Source organism: Oryx dammah, unplaced genomic scaffold, assembly GCF_014754425.2.
Source record: "Oryx dammah isolate SB20612 unplaced genomic scaffold, SCBI_Odam_1.1 HiC_scaffold_25, whole genome shotgun sequence".
Lineage (NCBI taxonomy): Eukaryota > Metazoa > Chordata > Mammalia > Artiodactyla > Bovidae > Oryx > Oryx dammah.
In genome coordinates this window covers 69,378,844-69,406,419 of record NW_024070209.1, presented here as the reverse complement: position 1 = coordinate 69,406,419, position 27,576 = coordinate 69,378,844, and the positions used below count along the sequence as shown (strand labels likewise).

General features: G+C 41.3%; 1 protein-coding gene across 1 annotated transcript in view; it reads right to left on the bottom strand.

The window, feature by feature from the left end:
• Window positions 1-27,576, bottom strand: part of ALK (ALK receptor tyrosine kinase) — a 734,875-nt gene that overhangs the window by 468,219 nt on the left and 239,080 nt on the right. The window contains exon 3 of the mRNA XM_040225696.1: window positions 21,133-21,297. Within this exon, the coding sequence (XP_040081630.1) occupies window positions 21,133-21,297 (165 nt within the window). The remainder of the gene's footprint in view (window positions 1-21,132; window positions 21,298-27,576) is intronic.

Sequence of the window (27,576 nt, the reverse complement as noted above, 5' to 3'; positions counted from 1 at the left end):
CCCACAACACTTCGGGCTGAAAAGATTACTGTTAGAATTACACAGATCAGTTACGGAGGCTGGGTAGCTTGTCTCTATCTTCAGCCTGAATTTCCCTTTCCTTCCCCATCTTACATAATATTTTTTAAGACTCTGGTCAAATAGCACCTCCTTTTAGAAGTGGGCCTCAACAACCTTTTGGCTCTCCCCAATTTCCCTTCTTCTCCATCTAACGTTACTCTTAGACTTCTCTATTTTTCCATAGAATGTTCTTTAAATTTGATTACTGCAGTGATTATTATCAGTTTAATGTGTCTGTCACCTACTGTAAACCATGAACTATCCTTTTTGTCTTTTGCATTTATGACATTCTTTATCCTTTATATCTACCATGGTCCTGGCAAACAGTAGGCACTGAGGGTTGATTTTAGGGTTAAATGCTGGGCTCCAAGATATTAGGGGGTTCCCAGGTATTTAGGGGTTGAGAGGAAGCCTATGTAGGATAAGGGCATGGTGACAAAGATAGGTAGGGCTCTTGGCTAAGACTGTTATGTTTAACTCATCATTCAGAATTAGAAGGGCTTCCCTGGTGGCTCAGATGGTAAAGCATCTGCCTGCAGTGTGGGAGATCTGGGTTCAGTCCCTGGGTTGGGAAGATCCCCTGGAGAAGGAAATGGCAACCCACTCCAGTACTCTTGCTTGCAAAATCCCATGGACAGGAGCCTGGTAGGCTACAGTCCATGGGGGTCACAAAGAGTAGGACTGACTGACTTCACTTTCACTTTTCAGAATTAGAACTAAATTTCCTTACGGGACCACACTGTATGATACTGCTTGCATACACAAGGCTTCTTCTGGGATCCAGACCAAGGCTATACCTGGGACTGGAAACCAGGTAGACTTGCTAGCTTTCAAAGGATTTGTTTCATGAAAGCATACAGATAAGATATAATATAAATTTCACTCACGTAAGAGCTGCCTCCTCTTCTTCCTGAGAAGTAATGAAATAATTAAATAGAACTGACCCCTAACCTGGACCTCCCCGCCCCACGTCTCCCCACTATGATACATCGCCGTTTCTCATTCCCTTCTGCTGTCCTGCTACCACTCTGAAGTTCACGCAACAGTGCTCATCTCTAGGCCATTTTCAATTAATTTCCTGAGTAAAATTTCATGAGACACTATCAAACCTTTTGCTAAAATCAAGATATATTACATCTACTCTATCCCCTTAGTCAACTAATCAAAAAAGCAATCAACTTTGTCTGGCATGATTTGTTCTTTTAAAACCCATAATGCTTATTGCTCATAATTCCATTATCTTAGATAGTATTTTTTTCCTCTTAATATTTGTTCCACTATTTTAACAGGGATTGAATTACTAGATGGTCATTTCTAGGATTGCTACCTTGCTATTTTGAAAGTTTGCTACCTAATTTGATACAATCAGCATAAGGGTATTTCCTTATTCTGTTATATCACAAAAGAATAAGAAAGGGCCTTTCAGAAGTCATTTGGTCAATGCATACACACACAGGGCTCTCATCACCTTCCTGAACCATTCCAGAACACTGTACATTTTTTAGCATTTCCCAAATAGGAGAATTTGAGATCTCTATTGATACCTGAATCAGTGATTCATAACTTTATGCTTAGGAAGCACTTCCAAACTTCTCATCCAATTTCCTTCTAAAGGAGGAAGTTATGGTGAAGAAGGCATAAATCTGATACTGAGTTCAAATCCTGAATGTGCAATTTACTAGCTGTGTGACTTTAAGTAACTTTCGTTTTTTAAATGAGACAAAAATATGAATTTTAAAATAAAAACATTTTTGAATACAATATTTCTTTAATTACAAAAGAAATATATGAGAAATTCTAATGACACAGAGTGTATTATCCCCTTGGCTCTACAATCAAGATCTTACTCTGTAAAAGTAACCAGTGATAATGGTCTTATATGCATGTTTCCAGTCTTCCCAGGTGATGCTACAGGTAAAGAACCTGCCTGCCAACGCAGGCAACATAAAAGATGTGGGTTTGATCCCTGGGTTGGGAAGATTCCCTGGAGGATGGCATGGTGACTCACTCCAGTATTCTTGCTGAGAATTCCATGGACAGAGGAGCCTGGCAGGCTACAGTCTATGGGGTCACAGAGAGTTGGACACAACTGAAGAGACTTAGCAAGCACACACACACATACATGCTTCTAGGATATTTTCTACAAAAAATAAATGCATACAAATCAAAATGAGGCCATAATATTCACAATGCTTTACACTTTTCATTTAACTATATATCAAATATATTTCTATGACAGTACACACACCTACCCAAATTTTTTTCACAATAAGTATCTATTAGGTTTGTAATTAAATTCATTATGGTTAAATCATAGTTAATTTGGCCAGTCCTTACTAACAGACATTTAAAGTAGCTTCCAAATTTTTCTCTATTCCAAATACTAATGATAATAAACTGCAATAATATCTAAACAATTAATGAGAATTGAGGGAATGAGTGAGAACTGTAAAACCATGAGGGTTGCCCACTAAAGGCAAGCTGCTTCTTCCTCTTCCTCTCCCCACAAGCTCCCCTAATAGCAGAACTTGATGGAACAGGGATACTGGAGGTGGTCACCACGAATGATGGGATGGTACAAAGGAACACCTTTTAATCACCTAATGTGAAGCTCACTCTGAAATTTTCTATATTCTCCTGGGTACAGCCAGGTAGAACCTGGTTCATGCTGTTGCTTATACCCTGAGTGTCCTAGGGCAAGTTCTTTACCATCTCTGGAGTTCAACTTGCTTATTTATAAAATAGTGACAACCTTTCTAATCATAACTATCACTGCCGTATATTATTCACTATATGCCAAATATTGTACCAAAAGAGAGCTTCAGTGCATAACTTGTTTAATTTTCACTAAATCCCTTTGAAGTGGATTATATGACTCTCATTTTTAACTGGATTTTCAGGCTTATTATTGAATTGTATTGTTATACCTACCTTTTATGTAATATATAATTTGCAAATATTTTCAACCAGTCTGTGGCTTATTTCATTTTTCTTAATGGTGTCTTTTAAACATAAAAGTTTTACATTTTGATGAGGTACAATATATTAATTTTTTAAAATTGATTGTATTGTTAGTGTCACAGGGAAAATCCATTTTCTCAATCTAGAAACGTACAGTTTTAGTTCTCATACTTTGGTCTATATTTGTTTTGAGTTAATTTTTGTATATGGTGTGAGGCTGGGGTCTAAGTTTTTTGTTTTTTCAGTGTGGATATCCAATTATCCCAGCACTGTTTGTTAAAAAGACTACCTTTCCTTCACTGAATTGCCTAGGAACCTTTGTAAAAAATTAACTGCTCATAAACATTAGGAGTCTCAAATCTGTTCTGTTGATATATATGCCTTTCTTCCAATATCACACTGTCTTTACAAAAAGTTTTGCAAGAAGATAATGTAAATCCTCCACTCTTTTCTTCTTTAAAAAAAATGTTTTATATAGCCTAGGTCCTTTGCATCTTCATATAGATTTTTAGTAAAGGAAGGAAGGAAAGGAAAGGGGGGAAGAAAGCCTGCTGGGGTTTTTGAAGAGATCAGGATTGCACTGAATTTACAGAGCAATTTATAGAGTAATGCTATCTTACACTATTGAGTTTTCCAATGCATGAAAATATGTCTCTTTTTTTATTTATATTATCCCTTAATTTCTTTCAGCAATGCTCTGTAGTTTTCAGTGTGCAAGACTTATATTTTTGTTAAATCTATTCCTAAGAATTTTGTGTTTTTCTGACACTTTTATCATTTGAATTGATTCCTTAATTCCCTTTGGGGAATTGTTTTTGGTTAGAACATAGAAATATAATTAATTTTTGTATATCAATTTATATCTTGTGATCTTCCCAAATTCATTTTTTTTTGTTCTTTTAGTTTTTGCTTTCTCATGTGAATTCTCTTGGGTTTTTCTAAATAAAGGATCGTGTCACCTGGTAATACTAAAATTTCTTTTTTCCCTTTTCAATCTGTTTGTCTTTAATTTCTCCCTTCTCTCCATCCCTTTCTTCCTTCCCTCCTTCTTTCATCTTTCTTTCATGTCCTTATTAAACTGGTAAGGTTCAATGTTGAACAGAAATGATGAAAGCAGACATTCTTGCCTTTTCCACAATTTTGGGAGAAAGCTTTGAGTCTTTCATCAGATATGTTGTTAGGTGTGGGTTTTTTCATAGATGCTGTTTATCAAATTTAGGAAATTTCCTACTACTACCATTCTGTAGAGAGATATTATCATAAATGGATGTTGGATTTTCTCAAATTCCTTTTTTGTTTCTATTTAGATAGTCATGTCCTTTATCCTATTAATACATTATATTGATTTCTTTGTGAATGTTAAGCCTTATATTCTTGGATAATTTCCAGTTGATCACAGTGTCATCCTTTTCATATGTTGCTAAATTTTGCTTGCTTATTTTGTGAAGGCTTTTTCTATCTATGTCTATGAGGGATAGTGGGGTTTTGTTTTTGTTTTCTCCTTGTGATGCCTTTTTCTAGGTTTAGTATCAGGGAAAAGCCCAAACCTAGATGTCTTCACTGGTAAATTCTATCAAATATTTAGAGAGCAAGTATTGTTAATTTTTCATATACTCTTTCAGAAAATAGACGAATGAACATTTCAACTCACACTATGAGACCACTCACTTTTTCCTGATTGTTGTTGTTCAGTCACTCAGTCGTGTCCTATTCTTTGTGATCCCATGTACTGTAGCCTCAGGCTTCCCCATCCATGAGATTTTCCAGGCAAAAATGCTGGAGTTGGTTGCCATTTCCTTCTCCAGGGGATCTTCCTGACTCAGGGACTGAACCTGGGTCTCCTCGAATTGCAGGCAGACTCTTTACTGTGTGAGCCACCAGGGAAGCCCTGTTTTCCAGCTTAAAAGTTACTTTTGAGGGAGAGAATTTGCAAGTAGTGACTCAGAGAGTAAAGAAGCTGTCTGCAATGCAGGAGATCCAGGTTCAGTCCCCCGGTTGGGAAGATCTCCTGGAGGAGGAAATGGCAACCCACTCCAGTATTCTTGCCTGGGAAATCTCAATAGACAGAGGAGCCTGGGGTTATAGTCCATGGGGTCACAAAGAGTCAGACAAGACTGAGCAACTAACTCTTTCTTTCATTTGGTCATAGCTGGAAATCCTGCCTCACATTATTTCTTTGAATTTTATTTTATTAGTCTGAAAGATGGATATTCATCTTTCTAAAACTATTTTATGGAGCTATTTTGAGAATCATATAAAGCATAGTATAAGGCTATCCACCCTAGTATTCTTGCCTGGAGAATCCCATGGATAGAGGAGCCTGGCAGGGTACAGTCCATGGGTCACAAAGAGGCAAACATAACTGAGTGACTAACACTTTCACTCTTTTCACGATAAGTGCTTGGCATAAAGTAAGTTCTTGGTAAACACTGATAGAACTATTGTATGCAGTTGGGTGGAAGGGGCGAATGAGGCTGAGCGTCAGTTCATGTTCTGCTTGCCAAGCTACAAGTTCTAGCACTGGCTGCACCCAGCCAGAAGAGGCACCTTTTCCTAATTCCTTCACCCAGAGGAGGTAATGCTTTCAAACTCACACAGAGGTGCCATATAGTCTAGTTGGCCTCAGGGTCGTCATATTCCCTCTCGTCAGCCTTAGTCCTTCATGATGCAGGCTAAGTCCTTTTTCTTGAGCTGGCTCAACATGTTCACCGGAAAGCTCCTTATGAATCTCATGCCTTTTGGTTGTTTCTCCCTTATTTTCACTTTATTTTCCCTTTTCCTTTTTCAGGGTAAAAGGTTTGAATGACTCTACTCATGTACTTATGGAAACATGAATTTTTAAAAAGTTGTGCGCTGCTCCTGCTGCTGATAGAGGTGCTGGAGAAAGTACTGCTAATTACATTTCCTGCAGAAACTTAATCTCTAAATCTTTCTGAAAGACAGGAGTCATTAGGAATCCTTCTTCCACTCCATCTAAGCACCTGGTTGCCTTTTGAAGAACGCTGACTTTCCATCTTGACTTTGACCTCAGGGGTAAAGAAGCCAATTGACTCACTTTTTTCTTACATGAGGTTTTAATTATAATCATTTCCTCATGGAACACAAGACTTCCAGAATTTGCTAAACTTTCTTGTTTCTCTAGCAAGCAATATTTCTTAAATTTATGTTTGTACATGTGTCACAGGAAAGACAATAAGTCTGAATTAATCTTTATTGGCAGGGGAAGCCTACTTCCGGTCTGTGTGCTGGCTCTTCATGCCTATTCTGTGTCCAGAGTTACAGATGGGAAGGATGCATTTGCTTTTAAGGAGAAAATAGAGGTTGAGGAGCGAAGAGGGCCACTAAGACAAAGATAGAAGACAGAGGGAAAAGCAAAAACAGAAAAAATAAGAGAAGGGAATGAAGCACTTGTGTGAGGGCTTGACAACTGGACTGGAGGGTTGCCAATCCCATAGAACTGAAACTCTTACCTTCTCTAAAGTCTTCATTTTGAAAGCACTAATTATTTAGGTTACACTATTTTTTAATATGCTCAATGTTTTTTATATAATTTGCAGTTAAGGAATAAATAAATAAAGGAATAAATAGGGAAGAATCAGTGTTAAAAGCTTGGATGAAGGAGGAGTAGCAGCAAATACACCGACTCCTCCCACACTCGGCAGCTCCCTGAATATACACCACTGTTGGAATGGATGCTTTTGGGGTATAAACACAGTGTCTTAGTCAATGAAGAAGAATAATTATTAGAGTATATGATCTGAGGAACGATACTTGAACAATATTTTCTATTTGTGTACACAAGCAATATTGAAGATGAAGATATTAAACAGGAGCATTCTATGCCGTTGCTACAAAAGTGAATTTAATTTCTATCTACTTCAGCATAAACAGGCCACTCTCATTTGAGACATTCTCATTGTAGACCATTCTTGTTTTATTTACGAGGAATAAATAAAGAATTCCTTATTGCCAGCATAATATCTCTTATTACCTTGTCCAGTGCTTCCTGGAGAAGGCATACCAACATATCAGAGAGAAGACAGTTGCTGAAGAGAATACAAGTTCAGGTCAGAGTACCACAGCAAAGACACAGGGAGCTTCCACACCATGTATGCAGCCAGTTTCATTAAAAGTAAGCCTAGTAAATCGAGTAAATCCAGCATATTTCCAAATAATAACAGCTTCCATAAAAATTAACTAAGACCTGATATCCAATAATGTGTTTTTATTAACTATGACTAGCAAATAGTACTAAGAATTATAAAGCAAGAATTGGAAAGAGTCAAAATTGATCATAATGCTTTAGGTAAGAAAAACTAGACTACCACGATAGCACCAGGTAAAAGGTCCTTACGTATTCTTCAACGGGAGAACTGGACCCTGGATCTGAACCCCCATGCAATTTCTAGAACCTGATGTATTTCCACATGTAAATGTGCTCAATCCTTCTCAGCAAATTCTTTTGTCATATCCTAAAAGTCCTAAATATGTTATGCATGGATACCTGGGCCAAGTAAGCCTCCTGTCTTTTAGAGTCAAGACTGCTTATTTTTTAAGTTTTTAAAAAAAAAATTTATTTTTAAATATTTGTGTATTTGGTCGCACAGGGTCTTAGTTGTGGCACATGGGATTTTTGATCTTCCTTGTGGGATGCAGGATCTTTTGTTGTGGCATGCTAACCCTTAGTTGTGGCAAGTGGGATCTAGTTCCCTGACAAGGGATTAAACCAGGGCCTCTGCCTTCAGGCACAGAGTCTCAATCACTGGAACACTAGGGAAGTCCCAGAGGGTCAGGATTCTTAAATCAAGCCAGAGCAGCAGCCCCTGCTTCAGACTCCTATGGCTGGGAAGTCCACCATCAGGCTGGGCCTCGTGTTACTCTACTATGCCGTTTCCCTGTTTACAGAGTGGTCTCTTGTGCATTATTTCCACTCATTTTTATAACAAGTCAGGAAAAAAAAACACAGAAGTAAAATGACCCCCAGATCTCTCTTCAACTTATATCAGACCAGTCTTTCTCCATCTTAAATGAGTAAAGATTATCTTTCCACTCTAAGGAGAATTACACTGTAGTTATCTCCACTCAAGAGAATTTTATTTTATTCCTTTTTGCAAGGTCCTGGCTTTCCCTCAACGCTCTTCAAACATAAATTCCAAGCGGTTCATAGCTTTTCTTAAACAGAACCCATATTTCTTTAAGATGTGTCTTATCTGAACCATTTGATATATAGAAATCAGTGAGGCTAAAAAATCCAGATAACAGTAATAAAAGGTATTAATAAAAGGAAGTAGGAAATCAGAAAGACAACTTCACATACTCTTGGAGCCTATCTGGTCCCTACCCACTCAATTTACCAATTGAAAAACTGAGGCCTGGTTTCACATGGGCACCACTCCCGACTCTCAGCACAGTGCTCCCTATATTTTTAGAAGGGCAATCCGAGTCACAATAACCTGACTCCACACTAACTGCCTTACTATGTAGCCCAGATGGCAAGCTTCATGCTGTGGCTGCCTTAAGCAGCACTCCTTGACCTGGCCATCTGCCGAAAAGACATGGGCAAGAGTAGGCTTCCCAGGATCCTGAAGGCATTGCCCTTCACAGATGCCAGGGGATCTTCCCGACCCATGGTTTGAACCCAGGTCTCTGGCTTTTTCTGCATTACAGGCAGATTCTTTACCATCTGAGCCACCAGGGAAGCCCCACAGGTACCACAGTGGATATAATTTGGTTGTGTTATCAAACAGAAGGAGTCTCCCAGCGTTATTGGTGTGAGGACGATGCCCTGAATTTCTGAATACTGCCAGACATCTAATGAGTCTTATGTAGGAGAAGCCTGGGAAACACTCTGTTTCATGAGTTTGATGTAATGGAAAGAACATAAAGTTTGGTATTCAAAAACTAGAATTCAAGATTTGACTCTTTCACATTCCGGCTTTGTAGACTCTGTAGATGAGTAACTTACTTCATCTCTCTAAGCTTCCATCTGTGGGTCAAGAAATATTTAGTGAATGTCTATTTTATACTGGGCATTGGGCCAGGCTCCTGGGACATCACAATGCAAGACCCAGTATCCTCTGAGTAAATGTGGGACATCATAATGAATGAGAAAGACCCAGCTTCCTCTTTTCAAAGCCTACTGGTTAGCCTTAGTTTACCAACCTATACATTAGGTCACTAACACTATCTGTCTTGTTGTTTTATGAGAATCAAAGGTGATCATGAATAGAAAAACACTTCATAGACCATAGCTCTTTCCAGTTTCACTTGCTGGGCCTGACTGGCAGCCGCTCACCACGGGCCCTGTATGTGTACTTTCACTGCATCAACAACCCACCTTTGACAAGAACTTCATAGATACTGTCCTGGGCAGCATCACAGCTTCCTTCCACAGGTGACGTCACCTCACCCAAGCTCCCCCATTTTGAGCAATGATCCTCCCAGACCCTTCTGTTGGGTGCTTTTTGTCCTCCTTACCCACAGGAGCCAGACCCTCAGATGCAGCTGCATACTTCTAGCTTCAGCTCCTACTGCTGCTCTTTCTGTTTTATTTCTGGTCCTATTTGCCTGTTCCCTGTGCAGGAGGAAATCTACAGACTGCCCTCCTAGCAATAAGTCAAAGGACACCTACAGTAACTACAATGAAGTGTGTCTCTGAGGCCCAGTCAGTCCTCTGAGCCCTGCCCTTTCTAGAAAAGTGTCTTAAGAGCATCAGATTTCCTCCAGACTTGCTCAGGACCAGCAGTATTAGTGTCTTATGGCTACTCTTACAAATTATCAGAAACTTAATGGTTTAAAGGTCTTCTCAGGTGGTGCTAGTGGTAAGGAACCAGCTTGCCAATGTAGGAGACGTTAAGAGATGAGGGTTCGGTCCCTGGGGAGGGAGGATCCCTTAGAGAAGCAAACAGCAACCCACTCCACTATTCTTGCCTGGAGAATCCCCATGGACAGAGGAGCCTGGCGGGCTAAGTCTATAGGATTACAAAAAGTTGGACATGACTGAAGTGACTTAGCAAGCATGCAATGGCTTAAAACAACATAGATTCATTATTGAACAGTTCAGGAGGTCAGAAGCCTAAAATGAGTTGGGGACTGTATTCCTTCTTGATGAAAGTTGAGGAAGAATCCTTTTTCTTGCCTCTTCTGGCTTCTGGAATTGGCCTGCATTCCTTCTCTCACAGCCTCTTCCTACATCTTCAACATCATCAGCTGCTATGCTGCCACTTTACATGGAACTGTGTCCACCACCGTGATTTCAGATGTTCCCTTAACTTAGATTTTAGTCTACAGTGCATTGCACTGTAGATTACAATAGGGAATTACCAATTATTGATTTAGTGAAGAAATACACAATTCAAAGAATAAATGGAATTTTATTTATTTATTATTTTTTAAATTTTTATTTTTACTTTATTTTACTTTACAATACTGTATTGGTTTGCCATACATTGACATGAATCTGCCATGGGTGTACATGAGTTCCCAGTCCTGAACCCCCCTCCCACCTCCCACCCCGTATCATCTCTCTGGATCATCCCCGTGCACCAGCCCCAAGCATCCTGTATCTGTATCGAACATAGACTGGCGATTCGTTTCTTACATGATAGTATACATGTTTCAATGCCATTCTCCCAAATCATCCCACCCTCTCCCTCTCCCACAGAGTCTAAAAGTCCGTTCTATACATCTGTGTCTCTTTTGCTGTCTTGCATACAGGGTTATCATTACCATCTTTCTAAATTCCATTTATATGTGTTAGTATACTGTATTGGTGTTTTTCTTTCTGGCTTACTTCACTCTGTATAATCGGCTCCAGTTTCATCCACCTCATTAAAACTGATTCAAATGTATTCTTTTTAATGGCTGAGTAATACTCCATTGTGTATATGTACCACAGCTTTCTTATCCATTCATCTGCTAATGGACATCTAGGTTGTTTCCATGTCCTGGCTATTATAAACAGTGCTGCAATGATACAAATAGCATGTAATTAAATGATCTTCAATCTGTTTCTCTCTGATTCATATGGAGTCATCATCACATTTTCTCTGATTCTGGCTCTCCTGTCTCCCTCTTTCAGTCACTAGGATCCTTGTGATTCCATTAGATGCATCTGGAAAACCCAGGATAATCTCACCTGTGAAGTCCCTTTTACCATGTCAGTTCAGTTCAGTTCAGTTCATTTGCTTAGTCATGTCTAACTCTTTGTGACCCCATGAATCGCAGCACGCCAGGCCTCCCTGTCCATCGCCAACTCCCAGAGTTTACTCAAACTCATGTCCGTTCAGTCGGTGTTGCCATCCTTCTATCTGTTGTCCCCTTCTCCTCCTGCCTCCAATCTTTCCCAGCATCAGGGTCTTTTCCAATGAGTCAGTTCTTCGCATCAGGTGGCCAAAGTATTGGAGTTTCAGCTTCAGCATCAGTCCTTCCAATGAATATTCAGGACTGATTCCCTTGAAGATTGGCTGATTGGATCTCCTTGCAGTCCAAGGGACTCTCAAGAGTCTTCTCCAACATCACAGTTCAAAAGCATCAATTCTTTGGTACTTAGCTTTCTTTATAGTCCAACTCTCACATCCATACAAGACTACTGGAAAAACCATAGCTTTGACTAGACAGACCTTTGCTGGCAAAGTAATGTCTCTGCTTTTTAATATGCTGTCTAATTAGTTAGTTAGTTCAGTCACTCAGTCGTGTCCGACTTTTTGCGACCCCATGAATCGCAGCACGCCAGGCCTCCCTGTCTATCACCAACTCCCAGAGTTCACTCAGACTCACATCCATCGAGTCGGTGATGCCATCCAGCCATCTCATCCTCTGTCGTCCCCTTCTCCTCCTGCCCCCAATCCCTCCCAGCATCAGAGTCTTTTCCAGTGAGTCAACTCTTCACATGAGGTGGCCAAAGTACTGGAGTTTCAGCTTTAGCATCATTCCTTCCAAAGAAATCCCAGGGCTGATCTCCTTCAGAATGGACTGGTTGGATCTCCTTGCAGTCCAAGGGACTCTCAAGAGTCTTCTCCAACACCACAGTTTAAAAGCATCAATTCTTCAGTGCTCAGCCTTCTTCAAAGTCCAACTCTAACATCCATACATGACCACAGGAAAAACCATAGCCTTGACTAGATGGACCTTAGTCGGCAAAGTAATGTCTCTGCTTTTGAATATGCTATCTAGGTTGGTCATAACTTTCCTTCCAAGGAGTGTCTTTTAATTTCATGGCTACAGTCACCATCTGCAGTGATTTTGGAGCCCCCCAAAATAAAGTCTGACACTGTTTCCACTCTTTCCCCATCTATTTCCCATGAAGTGATGGGACCAAATGCCATGATCTTCGTTTTCTGAATGTTGAGCTTTAAGCCAACTTTTTCACTCTCCTCTTTCACTTTCATCAAGAGGCTTTTTAGTTCCTCTTCACTTTCTGCCATAAGGGTGGTGTCATCTGCATATCTGAGGTTATTGGTATTTCTCTCGGCAATCTTGATTCCAGCTTGTGTTTCTTCCAGCCCAGTATTTCTCATGATGTACTATGCATAGAAGTTAAATGAGCAGGGTGACAATATACAGCCTTGACGTACTCCTTTTCCTATTTGGAACTAGTCTGTTGTTCCATGTCCAGTTCTAACTGTTGCTTCCTGACCTGCATACAGATTTCTCAAGAGGCAGGTCAGGTGGTCTGGTATTCCCATCTCTTTCAGAATTGTCCACAGTTTATTGTGATCCATACAGTCAAAGGCTTCTGTATAGTCAATAAAGCAGAAATAGATGTTTTTCTGGAACTCTCTTGCTTTTTCCATGATCCAGTGAATGTGGCAATATGATCTCTGGTTCCTCTGCCTTTTCTAAAACCAGCTTGAACATCTGGAAGTTCATGGTTCACATACTGCTGAAGCCTGGCTTGGAGAATTTTGAGCATTACTTGACTAGCATGTGGTTGGTCATAACTTTTCTTCCAAGGAGCAAGCGTCTTTTAATTTCATGGCTGCAGTCACCATCGGCAGTGATTTTGGAGCTCCAAAAAATAAAGTTAGTCACTCTTTCCACTGTTTCCCCATCTATTTGCCATGAAGTGAGGCGACCAGATGCCATGATCTTGGTTTTCTGATGTTGAGTTTTGCCATGTTAGGCAACATATTCACAAATTCTGGGGGTTAGGACTTTTTTTGGTGGCCTCCATTTTATCTGCCACACTAACCCATAAGCTTCCTAGCCTCTCAAGGAGCTCTTCTTTCATCCATCCAGGGTGCCATATAGGTTTCCAGAGGCAGTGCCCCATCTTGATGCTGTGGTCTGAAGAGTGACTTGAGCCGTGAAACGGTCCAGATTCCAGAAGTCACGGCTAAATCTTGGGGAGCAGTGTATCGGTTGCGGCTGATGAGGATTTCTGTGGCTCACAGATTCTGTGTCAGGTACGTGGCTGTCCTTTGTGTTGGATATGCCTACACACAGTTGTGTGTCAGAGTGGGAACGAGCCTTAGTGGTAATCTAGTCTAAGAGATTGACGTTACAAATGAGGAACCTACAGCCCAGAGATGTAAAGTGACATCCCTTATGGCAGAGTTGCGATGAGAGTCCAGGCCCCTTTTCCCTTCAATTCTTGTCCTCCTTTCTTACTCCACATGCTCCATGGGCAGGATTGTTAGATTCAGCTAAGGAAGGGCATAATTATCACCAGATGACCACAATCCACCCCTTTCCACTGAAGGCTTCCCATAGATGGCAGAAGAAACACCCTGGAAGAGGCTTATACTGATGGGGAGGCAAGAAATACTTCACTAGATACCCCAAAAGCATGCCAACTCATTAAGGCAAGTTCTTCTCTGGAGCTCAAGTTCCAGCTGCCAGGCTGGCACCAGAATCTCATTAGGATGAAATAATCGCAAGTCACAGCCTGTTGAAAGGTCAAGACCTAAGGCCCAGTGACCACACTTCTCAGGAGACGAGGGTTACATTTCTGTAGGCAGAATCAGGGAATCAATGTGGCCTCTCATGGTGAGTTCCAGGGGAAGGGCAGGGATAAGAGGCCACAAACAACACCACTGACTTTAGTATGATAAGAAGTGTGTTCAAATGTAACACATGAGAATTCCCTGGTAGTCGCATGGACAGGAGTCTGCCAGCCAATGTAGAGGACATGGGTTCAATCCCTGGTCCAGGAAGATTCCACATGCTGTAGGGCAACCAAGCCTGTATGCCACAACTACTGAATTGTGTACTCTAGAGCCATGCATCACAACAAGAGAAATTTGCATACTGCAACTAAAGAGTATCCCCCAGTCACTGCAATAAGAGAAAGCCCACACACAGCAATGAAGGCCCAGCACAGATAAAAACAAATAAATTAATTAATTAAAAGTAAAGTTTAAAATCCCATTAAAAAAAAAAAAAAGAATGAAAGGAATCCGCTGCACTGTTCTCCACGGTGGGTGTATCAATTTACATTGCCACAGGATTCCCTTTTCTCCATCGATGGCAGTAGTCAACACAACATTGTAAAGCAATTATTCTTCAATTAAACAAACAAACAAACTAAAAAAAAAAAAAAAAAACCATAAAAAACGCACAACCACCCGAAATCCTTCTGATACATCTGAAGGGGCAAAGATTGAATTGAAATAGGAATGTGAATTGAATTGAAATGTGTTGATGTCATTCACACTTATGTGCTGCACTTAGTCCCTGGGTGAATTCCTGAACCTTATGCACAAGTGATTACCTTTTGTAACCCTCCAAGCATAAATCAAGCACAAATAGGGTCCAGCAGGGGTGCTCTGGATTTGTGAGCTGAAGTGAACTGTTGGTGCCCTGTACCATACCCAGGAAGGCAGGCTTGCCCATTTGTTTCTCACTCCAGCCAGTACCACAGGCTTTTTTCGTGGTTGTTGTGGCAGAAAATAGCTAACATGTTCCCTCCCCCAGGAAAGTCTAAAATAATTCAATAAGACATACCTTCAAATGAGAATTTTTATCCCCTTATATTAAAAAATAATAATGCTTTATCTTATTATAAAAGTAATACATAATAATGGACTCAAATTTGAAAATACTAAGAGTACACAGAAGAAAATAAAAATCACTGAAAATTGAGTCATCTAGAATAACTTCTGCTACTATGTTAGTATATTTCCTTATAGACTTGTTTTTACGTACATATACATTTTTCTCTTTTACAAAACAATTTAAGTAACATATATTGTTTAATCTTTTGAAAAAAATCTAATAATAGGCCTTGAATACTTTCCCATGTTATTGTTTTTACATGGCATACATATAATGGCTGTATAATATTTAAGTATACTGCCTGCAACGCAGGAGACTCAGGTTTGACCCCTGGATTGGGAAGATCCCTTGGAGAAGGAACTAGCAACCCATTCCAATATTCTTGCCTGGGAAATCTCATGGACAGAGGAGTCTGGAAAGCTATAGTCCATGTGGTTGTAAGAGTCAGATATGACTTAGCAATTAAGAAACAATAATATTTTATTTAACTAAATCCTTATTGTGTGAGCACTTAAATGAGTTCTAGTTTTTCACTGCCAAGGTACCTTTTTAGATAAGCTGGTAGAAAATATTTGGTTGCAACCCTGTTCCTCAGGTCTGGCAGGTAATATTAGAGAAAAATATCTTTTGATTCTTGAGGGGTGAGTTACTATGTTAATAGTATTTAGACAGGAAGTGATTTCTTCCTCTTCAAACCATATTGATTCTGAAAAAAGAGACTCAGTGGTCTTTGAAACTCAGAGAGACCACAAGAGCTAACCCTATCTGTAAGGCCTTCTTGATGGAGAGTACCCAGCCAGCATAGCTCAGGAGATGGGAGGTGAACAGACAGGGAGAAATCTGCCCAGGCAACTTCCTAAAGGACTGGAAAGGGACAGATTCATCAATGACTCTGGGGCTGGGTGACATGTCTTAGGAAATCCTGAAGTTCAGTTCCATTTATAGAGGACAGATGGCCTGCAGAGGCTCCAAAGTATGTGCATGATTACATTTATTTTAAAGAAGTAAGAACCGGTCAGAATGGCTGCGATTCAAAAGTCGGCAAGGAATAAATGCTGGAGAGGGTGTGGAGAAAAGGGAACCCTCCTACACTGCTGGTGGGAATGCAAACTACTACAGCCACTATGGAGAACAGTGTGGAGATTCCTTAAAAAACTGGAAATAGAACTGCCTTATGACCCAGCAATCCCACTGCTGGGCAAACACACTGAGGAAACCAGAATTGAAAGAGACACGTGTACTCCAATGTTCATCGCAGCACTGTTTATAATAGCCAGGACATGGAAACAACCTAGATGCCCATCAGCAGAAGAATGGATAAGAAAGCTGTGGTACATATACACAATGGAGTATTACTCAGCCATTAAAAAGAATACATTTGAATCAGTTCTAATGAGGTGGATGAAACTGGAGCCGATTATACAGAGTGAAGTAAGCCAGAAAGAAAAACACCAATACAGTATACTAACACATATAAATGGAATTTAGAAAGATGGTAATGATAACCCTGTATGCGAGACAGCAAAAGGGACACAGATGTATAGAACGGACTTTTGGACTCTGTGGGAGAGGGAGAGGGTGGGATGATTTGGGAGAATGGCATTGAAACATGTATAATATCATATAAGAAATGAATCACCAGTCTAGGTTTAATGCATGATACAGGATGCTTGGGGCTGGTGCACTGGGATGACCCAGAGAGATGGTATGGGGAGGGAGGTGGGAGGGGGCTCAGGATGGGGAACACATGTACACCTGTGGCGGATTCATGTAGGGCAAAAACAATACAGTATTGTAAAGTAAAATAAAAAAAAAATAAAGAAGTAAGAAGCAAAATAAGCTTTACCAATAATATTATATAGCTAGAAAAAATATATATGCATATAATTAATAAATACACACATAGCAAGAGTGCTCAGAAATATTTTAGTAATGAGGAATACAATAAAATGAAGTTTAGAAACCACTGCCTTAAAACAGAAACTCCATAGTAGACAGAGGGAACAGAACAGGTAGGGAGATTCTGGGAACCACTTGACATAGACAGTCCCAGTTTGGACCACCCCATTTGACACATGTGAAAAGAAACATCATTCTGTTCTGGAGTGTGTGTGTGTGATTCCAGTTACATTCTTCTATTCCAGTTTGCCTATCTCTCTTGACTATTCTCCCAGCTTCAAAAAACTGCTAAAACCAGAGGTCTTTGCTAAAGACTGCTACACAGACGAAGTGAGGGGAGCAATTACTGATCACCAGAAGCTAGGAAAGAGGCATGGGAGGGATTCTCCTGCAGAGCCTTCAGAAGGTGCCAACCATGCCGTCACTTTGATTTCAGACTGCTGGCTTCCAGAACTGAGAAAACATTAATTTCTGTTGTTTTAAGTCACCCAGTTTGTGTTTACTTGTTGCAGCAGCTACAAGAAACTAACACAAAAGGGTAAAACAGGAGTGAACCTGAAGACTAAATGACCCCACTCTACCACTGTGGTCCCCTTATCACCCGTGGCAGCTTCGCTAGGCATTTCAGAGCTCCAGAACAGTATTTCTCAACCTTTTTGAAAACTATTATGCCACCCAGATAAACAGAAAAATCTCAGGAGCAGAGTTTCATTCAGGCCCCCACACAAAACAAAACAAAGCAAAAACCTGAGAATCAGTGCCCTGGACGAGAATTCAGTTGATACAGGAAGAATGTTAGCCCCTCCCAGCTGAGTCTACTCCTGGTCTTACTGTGTATGCATCTGTGTGAAGGGTTGGGGAGGCGTTTAGGAGGGGGGCTGCTAATCTGGTTCCCATTTTAAAGCTAGGATTTAGCTAGAGATCAAAATCTTATCTTGCTGAAGAAGAAAAATATGTTCCCTTGACTGCATTCCAAAATACCGGAAGGAGTAGACATTGAACATGCCCCTGGCACTTCTTAAAAAGTCATAGAACGCCTCAACCTGATGATTCCTCAAGATTTTATTAATTTATAATATTATGTTCCATCAAGATCATCACTTTTTATTATCTTGCTGCTCTGCATTGTATCTCCCTTATTATTCTCAGCTACAGGGGCCATAAATTAAAATCATTCAGAATTTATACTCCTACAGTTCATTATCTATGATTGGTATTATCTCACCACCTTCTCTGGCCTCTCTATATTCCCTGACAAGAAATATTGCAATAGAGTCTAAATACCATCCAACCAATAAATGTTGAGTTAAAAAAAAGTGGGGGGGGGGGAGTGGAAAACCCTCTATTGAAGGGTATTCCATCACTTCTTATCTCCATCAACAGCAATTCTTTCTGTCAAAATGACAGAGAAATAAGCTTCTAAACAGTTGAGAGTTAGGTCCTTGCTTTGCTCCTGTCTGGACTGGACATGTCATTTTCTCTTCCCTTACCTTCTTCTACTCTTTCCCTGAAGGTCAAGGGACTAATGCTTCACGAGAAGCAACCCTACTTCAGAGAACAAACAGGCAGCAATGTAATCAACTGACTTCAAAAACAACAGGTGGTCCATTACTGGAAATTTTAAGCACCTCTCAGTGACCTTCCAGAGGCCAGAGGCAGCCCTGCAAAAGCTGGGAGGCTGGTCTTTTGTTTCTAAGACTGATCAAGACAGAGTATAGATCCCTCTACTAGACCCCAGGAAAAATAAACACAAGTATCTGACAATGGTGAGATTCCCCCAAATTACATTTGGATGTGTTTGTTCACTAAAAAACTTGATAAAGTAAACTGGTGCATCCACAGAAGATTTGTCATGGTTGTTCCATCAATATCTTCAGAGATGTGAGATCCTACCACCCTAGGAAGAGCAATGATTCTTCAGAGAGATGAAAGTTGGCAACACTTGCTAAAAAGTGGATATTCAAATCCTGACTGATCCTGAAAGAAAGCTGAATGCCAAAGAATTGATGCTTTTGAACGGTGGTGTTGGAAAAGACTCTTGAGAGTCACTTGGACTGCAAGGAGATCCAACCAGTCTATCCTAAAGGAAATCAATCCTGAATATTCATTGGAAGGACTGATGCTGAAGCTGAAGCTCCAATACATTGGCTACTTAATGTGAAGAACTCACTTATTGGAAAAGACCCTGATTCTGGGAAAGACTGAAGGCAGGAGAAGGGGACAGCAGAGGAGGAGATGGTTGGATGGTATCACCGACTAGATGGACATGAGTTTAGCAAGCTCCAGGAGTTGGTGATAACAGGGAGCCTAGCATGCTGCAGTCCCTGGATTGTAGAGTTGGACACGACTGAGCAACTGAACTGGACTGAACTGAGTGATTCATACAATGGGAAAGTTCACATTTAGTGCATGTCCTGGCCTTGGGATCTAGCTTTTTAGAAACATAAAGCCCTCAATATATATCCACTTTCAGGACCGCTGCAAAGTCAGTATTTCTTCCTCCCCTCCTCTCCTTCCTTTTTTCCCCCCTTTCATGATACTCAGCATAACATGCAGATGCTAAAAATCATAAGACAGAGCATAGGGGAGGAGAAACAGGTCAGAGTATGGCAAAACACAATCTATTGGCACTGCTTTAAAATTGTTTAAAAATGTAAAAAGCATTGATTTTCAAAGTTATAAAGTCTGACACCACCATATCTGTGGATAATTGCCACTTGTCCTTCTCTCCTCATCTCAGTGAACTTTGATCATAATTCAACAGTTATCAAATAAAAAACCTATGATCAAAAATGCATGTATACATAGGACTGTTTCAACAGGTTAGGCATTGGGATCCAGAGACATCACTAGCAGTGGCTGAATGTGAGTAATCTTGAAAAAGCGTCCACACCAATAGTAAAAGAAACCTAAGAATCACCTGAGAAACTTATACAATCATAAAATAAAACAGAGCCCCATGGAAATCAAAGTTGCAATGACATACTGTATTTCATCTGCCAGATGAACAAAAATGACAAAGCCTGGCAAAACCCAATACTGGTAAGGATGTAGAATCCTGGATGCACTAATACATCACTAAAGGGAATATAAGTTGGTGCCACAACTTTGGAAAATACACTGGATTATGTATTGAAATGGAAGGTGAACCATGTGACTCAGAAATTCCACCCCAAGTTCTATGCTCTAGGGAAACCCTTGGACATGCACACACTCCAAGAGGCACGTAGTGGTGCTGTTGGTAATAGCATAAACTCAGAAACAACCGAAATATCTAATAACAGTGGAAGAGACAAACTGTGGTATTTTCATGTTATGGAGCCAATACAAAATGAACCACAGCTATATGTATTAAAATGGGCAAATCACAAAACACTCTTCCATTTATCCAACAGGTTGCAAATCTAATCAATATGTTGTTTGAGGCTATATACATAAGGGGTAAGGCCATAGAGAAAAGCAAATGCATGATTAAACACAAAGTGTGTTTGGTTACCTCTGGGGAAAAGGAGAGATTTTTGATCTAGGTAGAAGAAAAGGTTGTAAAGGAACTGACCACATTCAAATTCTTATGCTTGGTGATGAGAATACAAGTACTGATTATATTGTAATCTTTAATCCACACATATATTTTATGTCTACTTTTTTGTACATGCTTGAAAATCTACAGACTCCTAGGCTCTACTTCACATCTACTGAATCAGAATCTTAGGTTATACCATTTAGACAGTATTTTTATAAGTTCTCCAGAAGATTTGGATGCACTTTTGGGTAAGAGCCACTCACTTACACACACACACATTACACATCAGTATCTAGGTGAAAGCAGCTTTAAATACAAATCAAAGTCAAGAAATGTCAAGAATGCCATAAAAATAGAAAAGGTCATCCTGGGAGAGTGTGAATAAAAGAAAGAGGCCTCACAGTTCAGGGCTCCAGGCTGAGCGGGAAGCCTGGGAGCATTAGTTACTTGTTTTCAGTCCTCATGAGCTCCCTTGAGCCCTGTTCCAAAGGGTTGGACTGATCTTGAAATTGAACTTGTAGCCTCCTCTCCCTTGTATAGTCCAAGGCATGGAAAGGCACAGATATTAAAAACAGGTTTCAAAGGAAACAGGATAGAACAGGGATGGAAAATTCACAAATTTCAAACAGAAATAGACATCCCAACCACATCCTGGACCACTCAGGACACTTTGCAGTGTCGTCTACCCTTACCTCTGGGCATTTCCTTGGAATGCTCCGCCTCAGGTCCATTCAACAGGTCCATCTGAGAGGCCTCCTCAGAAGAAACATGGCGCCAGGACCAGCTCTGGTTCCCGAGGTTGTGCAGTGGAGGGGAATACTCCAGCTCACAGGGGAAGTCAAAGCTGCACTCCAGACCTGCAAGGAGCAGTCCATGGTCAGTGGGGCAAACTGTCTCCCAGATGTGACCTTCCAGCCCCACTCCTCCACTCCAGGAAGTTGGCCTCCATCTCATCCACAACCTTCACCCGATCCAGGTGTGAGGAGCTATAAATTTCACAGGCAGCTTAGCTCCATATGGATGAGAAGGAGACTAAGAGAGAAAAATAGTGTGCTTTGTATAACTCAGATTATGAGAGATGTCTTCAGAGAAGGCAAGTAGGGAAAAAGAGCTAAGAGGTTGAACCACAAAAAGATTTGCATCCTGTCAAGTTACTTGGTGACATGAAGAAGGCTTGAAGTCAACAGGTCAGAGCTGGGCTTTGCACCCAGAAAGGTGTGAATCTAAGTCAGGCAAGAAAATTAACCTCTCTGGCTTCAACCATCCTCTCTTGTACATTAGGGATGATAATTTCTACCTCTGGAGATTGTTGTAAGAACCAGCAGGATAACACAATATCTACACACACAACTGGTGCACAACTGATGCTCAGCAAAGATTCTTATTAGGTTCCTAAATAAGAAGAGAAGGCCAAAGGGAACTTAGGCTTCTCACAGCCCTGTTTGCCAACCATATCATTTATTCTTCAACCACCCTCCAGGGAGGAGCGCCAAGGCTAGGATAGCTAATCTGAGTTCTATTCTCTCTTGGGGAGGGAATAGGGAAGGTCACTGATTAGGGAGAGAGAGAAGAGGCAAGAAGAGGCCATGCTCTGGGACTTTGTATCACCTTTTCTGGGCTTCTTTGCAAGAATCATCACTGTGTCCAATCCTTTCACATCTGCTGCCCTACTTTTAGGATATACTCACCTTCTATTTCCCTTGCCTTGCTCATTATTTTCTACCCAAAGTGGCTGAAGTGTTTGTACACCTAGAAGGCTCTCAATGCTTGCTCATGGATCAATAGAATATGTGCCAAAAAGCAAATTAGTCATCTACTCTTTACTTCATCATCTCCATCTTCTTTTAGCCCTGGAGATGTGAAGAAAGGGAAAATTTGATATAAAGACCATTGAATGGGACTTTGGGGAATTTTACTAGTATCCAGGCTTCTCACATTTGGTTGGTATCTTCTTCTCACATGTAGAACTTGGTGCCCTCATTCATAAATAAGAGGTTTAGACTCAATGATTCTAGAAACAATTACCCAGAGAAACCTAGGTTCCAGCTCCAACTTTGCCATTGATTTGCTGGTTACCTTGAATAAGCCACTTTACTTTTCTGGGCCTTAAGTTCCTCAAATACAGAATGAGACCCACACTAGATGTCTTCTAAAGTTCCTTCTTGATTTGACTTTTTTAAGATTCCAAAGTCCCTAGTCTTAAAGCGTTATATCTAATTTATTAAATCAATCTGTTTGGTGGTGCTAATGGGTAGTGTTTAGTCGCTAGGTTGTGTCTGACTCTTGAGACTGCATGGACTGTAGCCTGCCAGGCTCCTCTGTCCATGGCTTTCCCAGGCAAGAATACTGGAGTGGGTTTCCACTTCCTTCTCCAGGGGATCTTGCTGACCCAGAGATCAAATCTGCCTCTCCTGCATTGGCAGGGGGGTTCTTTACCACTGAGCCACCAGGCAAGCCACTGATGGGTACTAACTCCCAATTATCACTGTGCATTTTAATAGCTGCTTCTGGAGCTACTGTTACCTTGATCTCCAAGACAAGTTCTCTGTTTGGAATTTCAGAAGGCAGAGGAGAAGTAGTGCCAAATCTAGTGCAGATAGCCAGTCACTGGAATGTCCTTTAGTAACACCGTAGAAGCTGGCCCTGCCCTGGATTGGGAGTAAAATAATTCCTATTGACACTGGCCAAACTAAGTTTAGGGGGGAAGGAAAAAATCCTTCAATTATCCTTCTGTTAAGTATCTTTCTACTTCTCAACCAGCAGAGATTTATGTACCAGCTGCTCTCCAGAGCTGCCATCCTCCTGGTCCTAAGGTTAATACCACTCGCCCTTTCATGATTCAAACAATTCACCTTTATAATGTCAAGCTGAAACAGGCAGAGCTAGGCTTGTTTGAGTTGACATGCCACTTGCTGCCTACATATTTTATCAGCCTTGAAGACTTTCTACATGCTTCTGGGGGCTGAGCTACTGCTATGAGCTAGTGTCCATGAATTGTAGGCTGCTTTTATCTTCAAGACTTGCTTGCTAGGTCCCCAGTTTCAATAACAGAATGCAAAGAGAAGAAAAAACCCAACATTTTGTACTTCGTAGCACAAAATTATCCTTATAATGAAATATATCTTATAATGAAAAGTATAGCCATTAAGCCTGGCTCCTCTGTCGATGATCAAAAAGACCCAACCACATTAGCAGAAGATCAAGTCAGAAGGGGGCCACCTCCACCCCACATCGACAACTATCGGCACCTTTCCCAGAGCTTCAACTTCTGAAGCCCATCCTCCATCCTGACTTTTCTTCTCCACTTAAAGTCATTCTGCTTCCACATAGGACAGAAGGGCAGCATGCCAGCTCAGACACTGCCTAGCAAATGTGCTCTGTGCGCATGTTACACAAACAGACAACAGAATGTGCAATCCCAGCCTCAAGTATCATCAGTCCTTGAATCTTTGAACTCTGGAGAGACTGACGATCAGTTGTGTATGGATCAGATTCTGCCTAGTAAAACAGGCCAGGCAGATACTCCTATTATCAAATAGGTTCATTTTGAAATTCATACTCTGAGGCAGCTTCTCTTTAGCTGTCAAAGATGTACTTTGTGCTTTAAATAGAAATGGAGCCAACATTATTGCTTATTTGGGGTGAAATTAGATTGGGCTTTTCTGATTTAATTTCTTATAAAATTTCAACACAGGTTTCTTCTGACCTAGCTTTAGTGTCTTTTGAGCAATAATATCTGGGACTTGTCTTCACTAAAAATGGCAGATTAAGTCTCATTTTCCTTAGGCCTTTTCTGAGTTTCTAGATCTAGGGTGTTTCTTGGATCTCTCTCTTTAGCCTTCCTTGACTCTGTCCCCAGGAGGTGGGTGCTATAGAGTCTCTCTTACAAATAGGACTCAGAGGAACTAAGGGCTTCAGTGAAGTGTTCAGCCTTAAGCAACCCAAAATGGCTGAACAGGCCCATGCCCAAGGGGAGGGGTAGAAACAAATATTCACCAACCCCAGTTGTTGGCCACGGACTGTGCTAAAGAGATTTCTTATATCACTATATTTAATCTGCTGAACAAATTGAGAAGTGAATTGTGTTTTCTCTTTAAAGCTGAGGAAACTGAGACTCAGAAAGTTTACTCTACTTGTACAAAGATGAAAGGACTGCCCTGAGACAGAGCCAGAATGTGACCCAGGGCCGACTAATGCTGAAGAGCTCACACCTCCACAGCTTCAGAATTTTAATCCAGGGCCAACAGATCAAATTAAATAATATATGAGAAAGCTATGAAGTGCTATGTTTTGGTTATTATTAGATACTGTGTCTGTAACCTTGTCATATCCATAAAGGCTTCTATACTACCCTAAGGGGACAGATCTATATTTCATCTGTGTCATGTCCAAGACTGTACTTTTCACATATCCGTTTGGAACCAGAAGAATCTAACCACTGAGAAAGAGCAGTGAGAAAAAGACTTTCCAGAACCTGCTAATCACATAGTTGAAATCACTGCGACCAACAGAAAGTCACTTCCATCATGGAAGAAAGATAAAGTAATGGAATCTTCTGGAAATAATTGGCTTGCTGAGAGGAGTATCAAACGCTATCAAGGGAAAGGTCTTGGTAGAGCAGTGAGGGTGTCTCCAGGCTCAGTCCTGCACACAGCAGCTGAAGGGCCTCAGCATGTCCATTCCTTTTTCTGCACCTGGCTTTCTCCAATTTGAAAATGATGGCACGTATCCCCTCTCTGAAGTCGGTGATTCTACAGAGCTCACCGTGAGCCAACACAACCAGACTTACAGACTGTTGGTCCCCTCACTCTGTCTGCCTCTAGATGAGGGTCTGCTGTTATCCCTAGTGGGTTCCCCAGGAAAGGAGGTGGAATGTGCAGCACACTCCATAGGCACTCAGTTTGCATCAAGATTCTCAAAGAATTAAGAAGGAGAATTCAGGCAGATTTTACAGATGACTGGCAGGGTGAGTGTGTGTGTGTGTATTCACACATTTTTATCTGTCTGTACCCATATTCTTAAATCTTCCAGGATATGAGTTATATTTCTAAAACTGAATTAACGGCTTCAAGAAATTGTTCTAGTATAAAACATAGCCATTCAGAAGAATTGTTCTGTAATCCATCAGAAAAGCCCGGTGGTGGCCCTTCCCAGAGAGATGCCCAGTTCCCTTGGCTGTGGTGAGCTGGCAGTGACCAAGCACTTTGAGACTGAATCTGGACTCTGGGAATGGGTGTGACTACCACAGCAATCATGCTCAAGGCCTGAGCCTAGGAAGCCAGCCGTGGCTACTCTGGCAAAGGTGGGAATCTTCCCAGCCTGAGCCACAGGAAGGAGACTGCATGGAAGTTTCAGGCACTGTCCAAGCATAACAAGGATAGCAGATGTACTTTGGACTCTAGAGTCTTCTCTTGGGTGTACTTAGAAAATCCCACAGTCTTCCTTTATATCCAGACTGACCTCAAGCTTCCCCAAATCCCTTAGATCAAGATCCTTTGTACCTCCTTCACCCTAACCCTATAAATGCAGAGACCTCCCACTAGTTTCCTAAGTTTCCTTTAGACAACCCAAATTAAGGGACCAACAGCCTCCTTTAGACTTTAAGACATGTCTTCTGAGGCTGGCTGGTTTCCAGAGGCCACAGGTGGCAGGTGCCAGCCTGGGCAGGTTCATAGGAGCCCATGATGTTGCCCAGCCTCAACCCAGCACAAGGAGTGAAAGCAAAACCACAGAGTGAAAAGCAGAGTCATAGGAAAAAGAGAGAAACAAAATGTTCATCAACCCCATGATACTTCACCCTTCTTCATTTGTCTCTTATTACAAGTGTCCCAGGAGTCAAGCTTGGACTTGTTCTTGACTCTGGCAGCAAGGAGTGTATGTTTATAGAAGAGCCCATCTCTCCCTGGGGGAGATGGAGAATAATTCCTCATAATGGATAGCATGTACTGAGAGTTTAACATGGTCAGACACAATACCAGGCACCCTATATCATTATCTTATTGAATTCCTATGAACTAAATGGGATTAGTATCTCAATTTGATAGAGGAAGACACTGGAGCTTAGAGAAATGAAGTCACATCTGAGGTTACTCACATAGGAAGTGACTGACTTGGTTTCCACTGACCTGCTTCCTCCACGGGACCCCAAGGCCTTGACATCGGTAGCTCACTAACAGGGAATTATGAATTGAAAAGGCAGCAGAAAGACTTCCCCTCGTTCAGAGCCACAGACACCAGTAACAGTCAAGACCTGAGGTGAGGCAAGACAGGAACTGGGACAGGCAGGGTCAAGATAGAGGCCAGACAGGAACCAAAGCACCTGAGTTGTCCTTGAAGAGTGTCCTGCTCCCCTCTTCACAAAGCCAGCCCTGGGATACCCTAGGCGAGGACCTAGTCAGTGTGTCCATCCCCAAGAGCCAAGTCTTACTCCCAGTGGACGTGACTCGGAAAGTCAAACCTACAGCGGCATTAAAGTCCGGGACTCCATGTTCATGTCTGTTTTTCCTGATATCCTCTGCGGTGTCCTTTGTGTTTCCTGGCCAGGCTAAGGGTCTCCATTAAGGGAACTGAGAGTGGGATGGGCAAGGTTTTTGGATTATCAGGGGCCCATGAGAGAGTTTATTCAACTGTATACTCAGCCCTGGGATCTGCATTTGAAAACAGAATTAACAGGTTTGCTACTAGTTTAACATATGGCAACATAATTGTGATTTTTGCCTCGGGATTGTTTTCCTCTCTCTAGTCTTCTTGATCCAATACTTAGCTGCCAGGATGCTGATAGCCTGACACGGGGCCTGAAATCTCTCATTTGCTGAATGGTGGTCTCTATGGTCCCACCCAGCTCTGCAGTCTTTTCCTATGCATACTTGCCCATGGGTCTTATTAAGCAACTTAACACCTTCAGGATTGTTTCTCGGGGATAGAGCACAAGTCCTGAGATTTGACTCCAGTCCTGCTACTTGTCAGCTGTGCAGTGGGGGGCACTCTCTCTCTCTCTCTGAGTCAGCCATCTCAGTAATAAGGCTAACTTCCCAGGACTGGTAGCAGGATTCAATGAGAATGATGCATGTCTTTGGAATGGAGAAATCCCCAATGCACATTAGCTGGTTCAGAATTTACCCATGCCCTTTTGAACA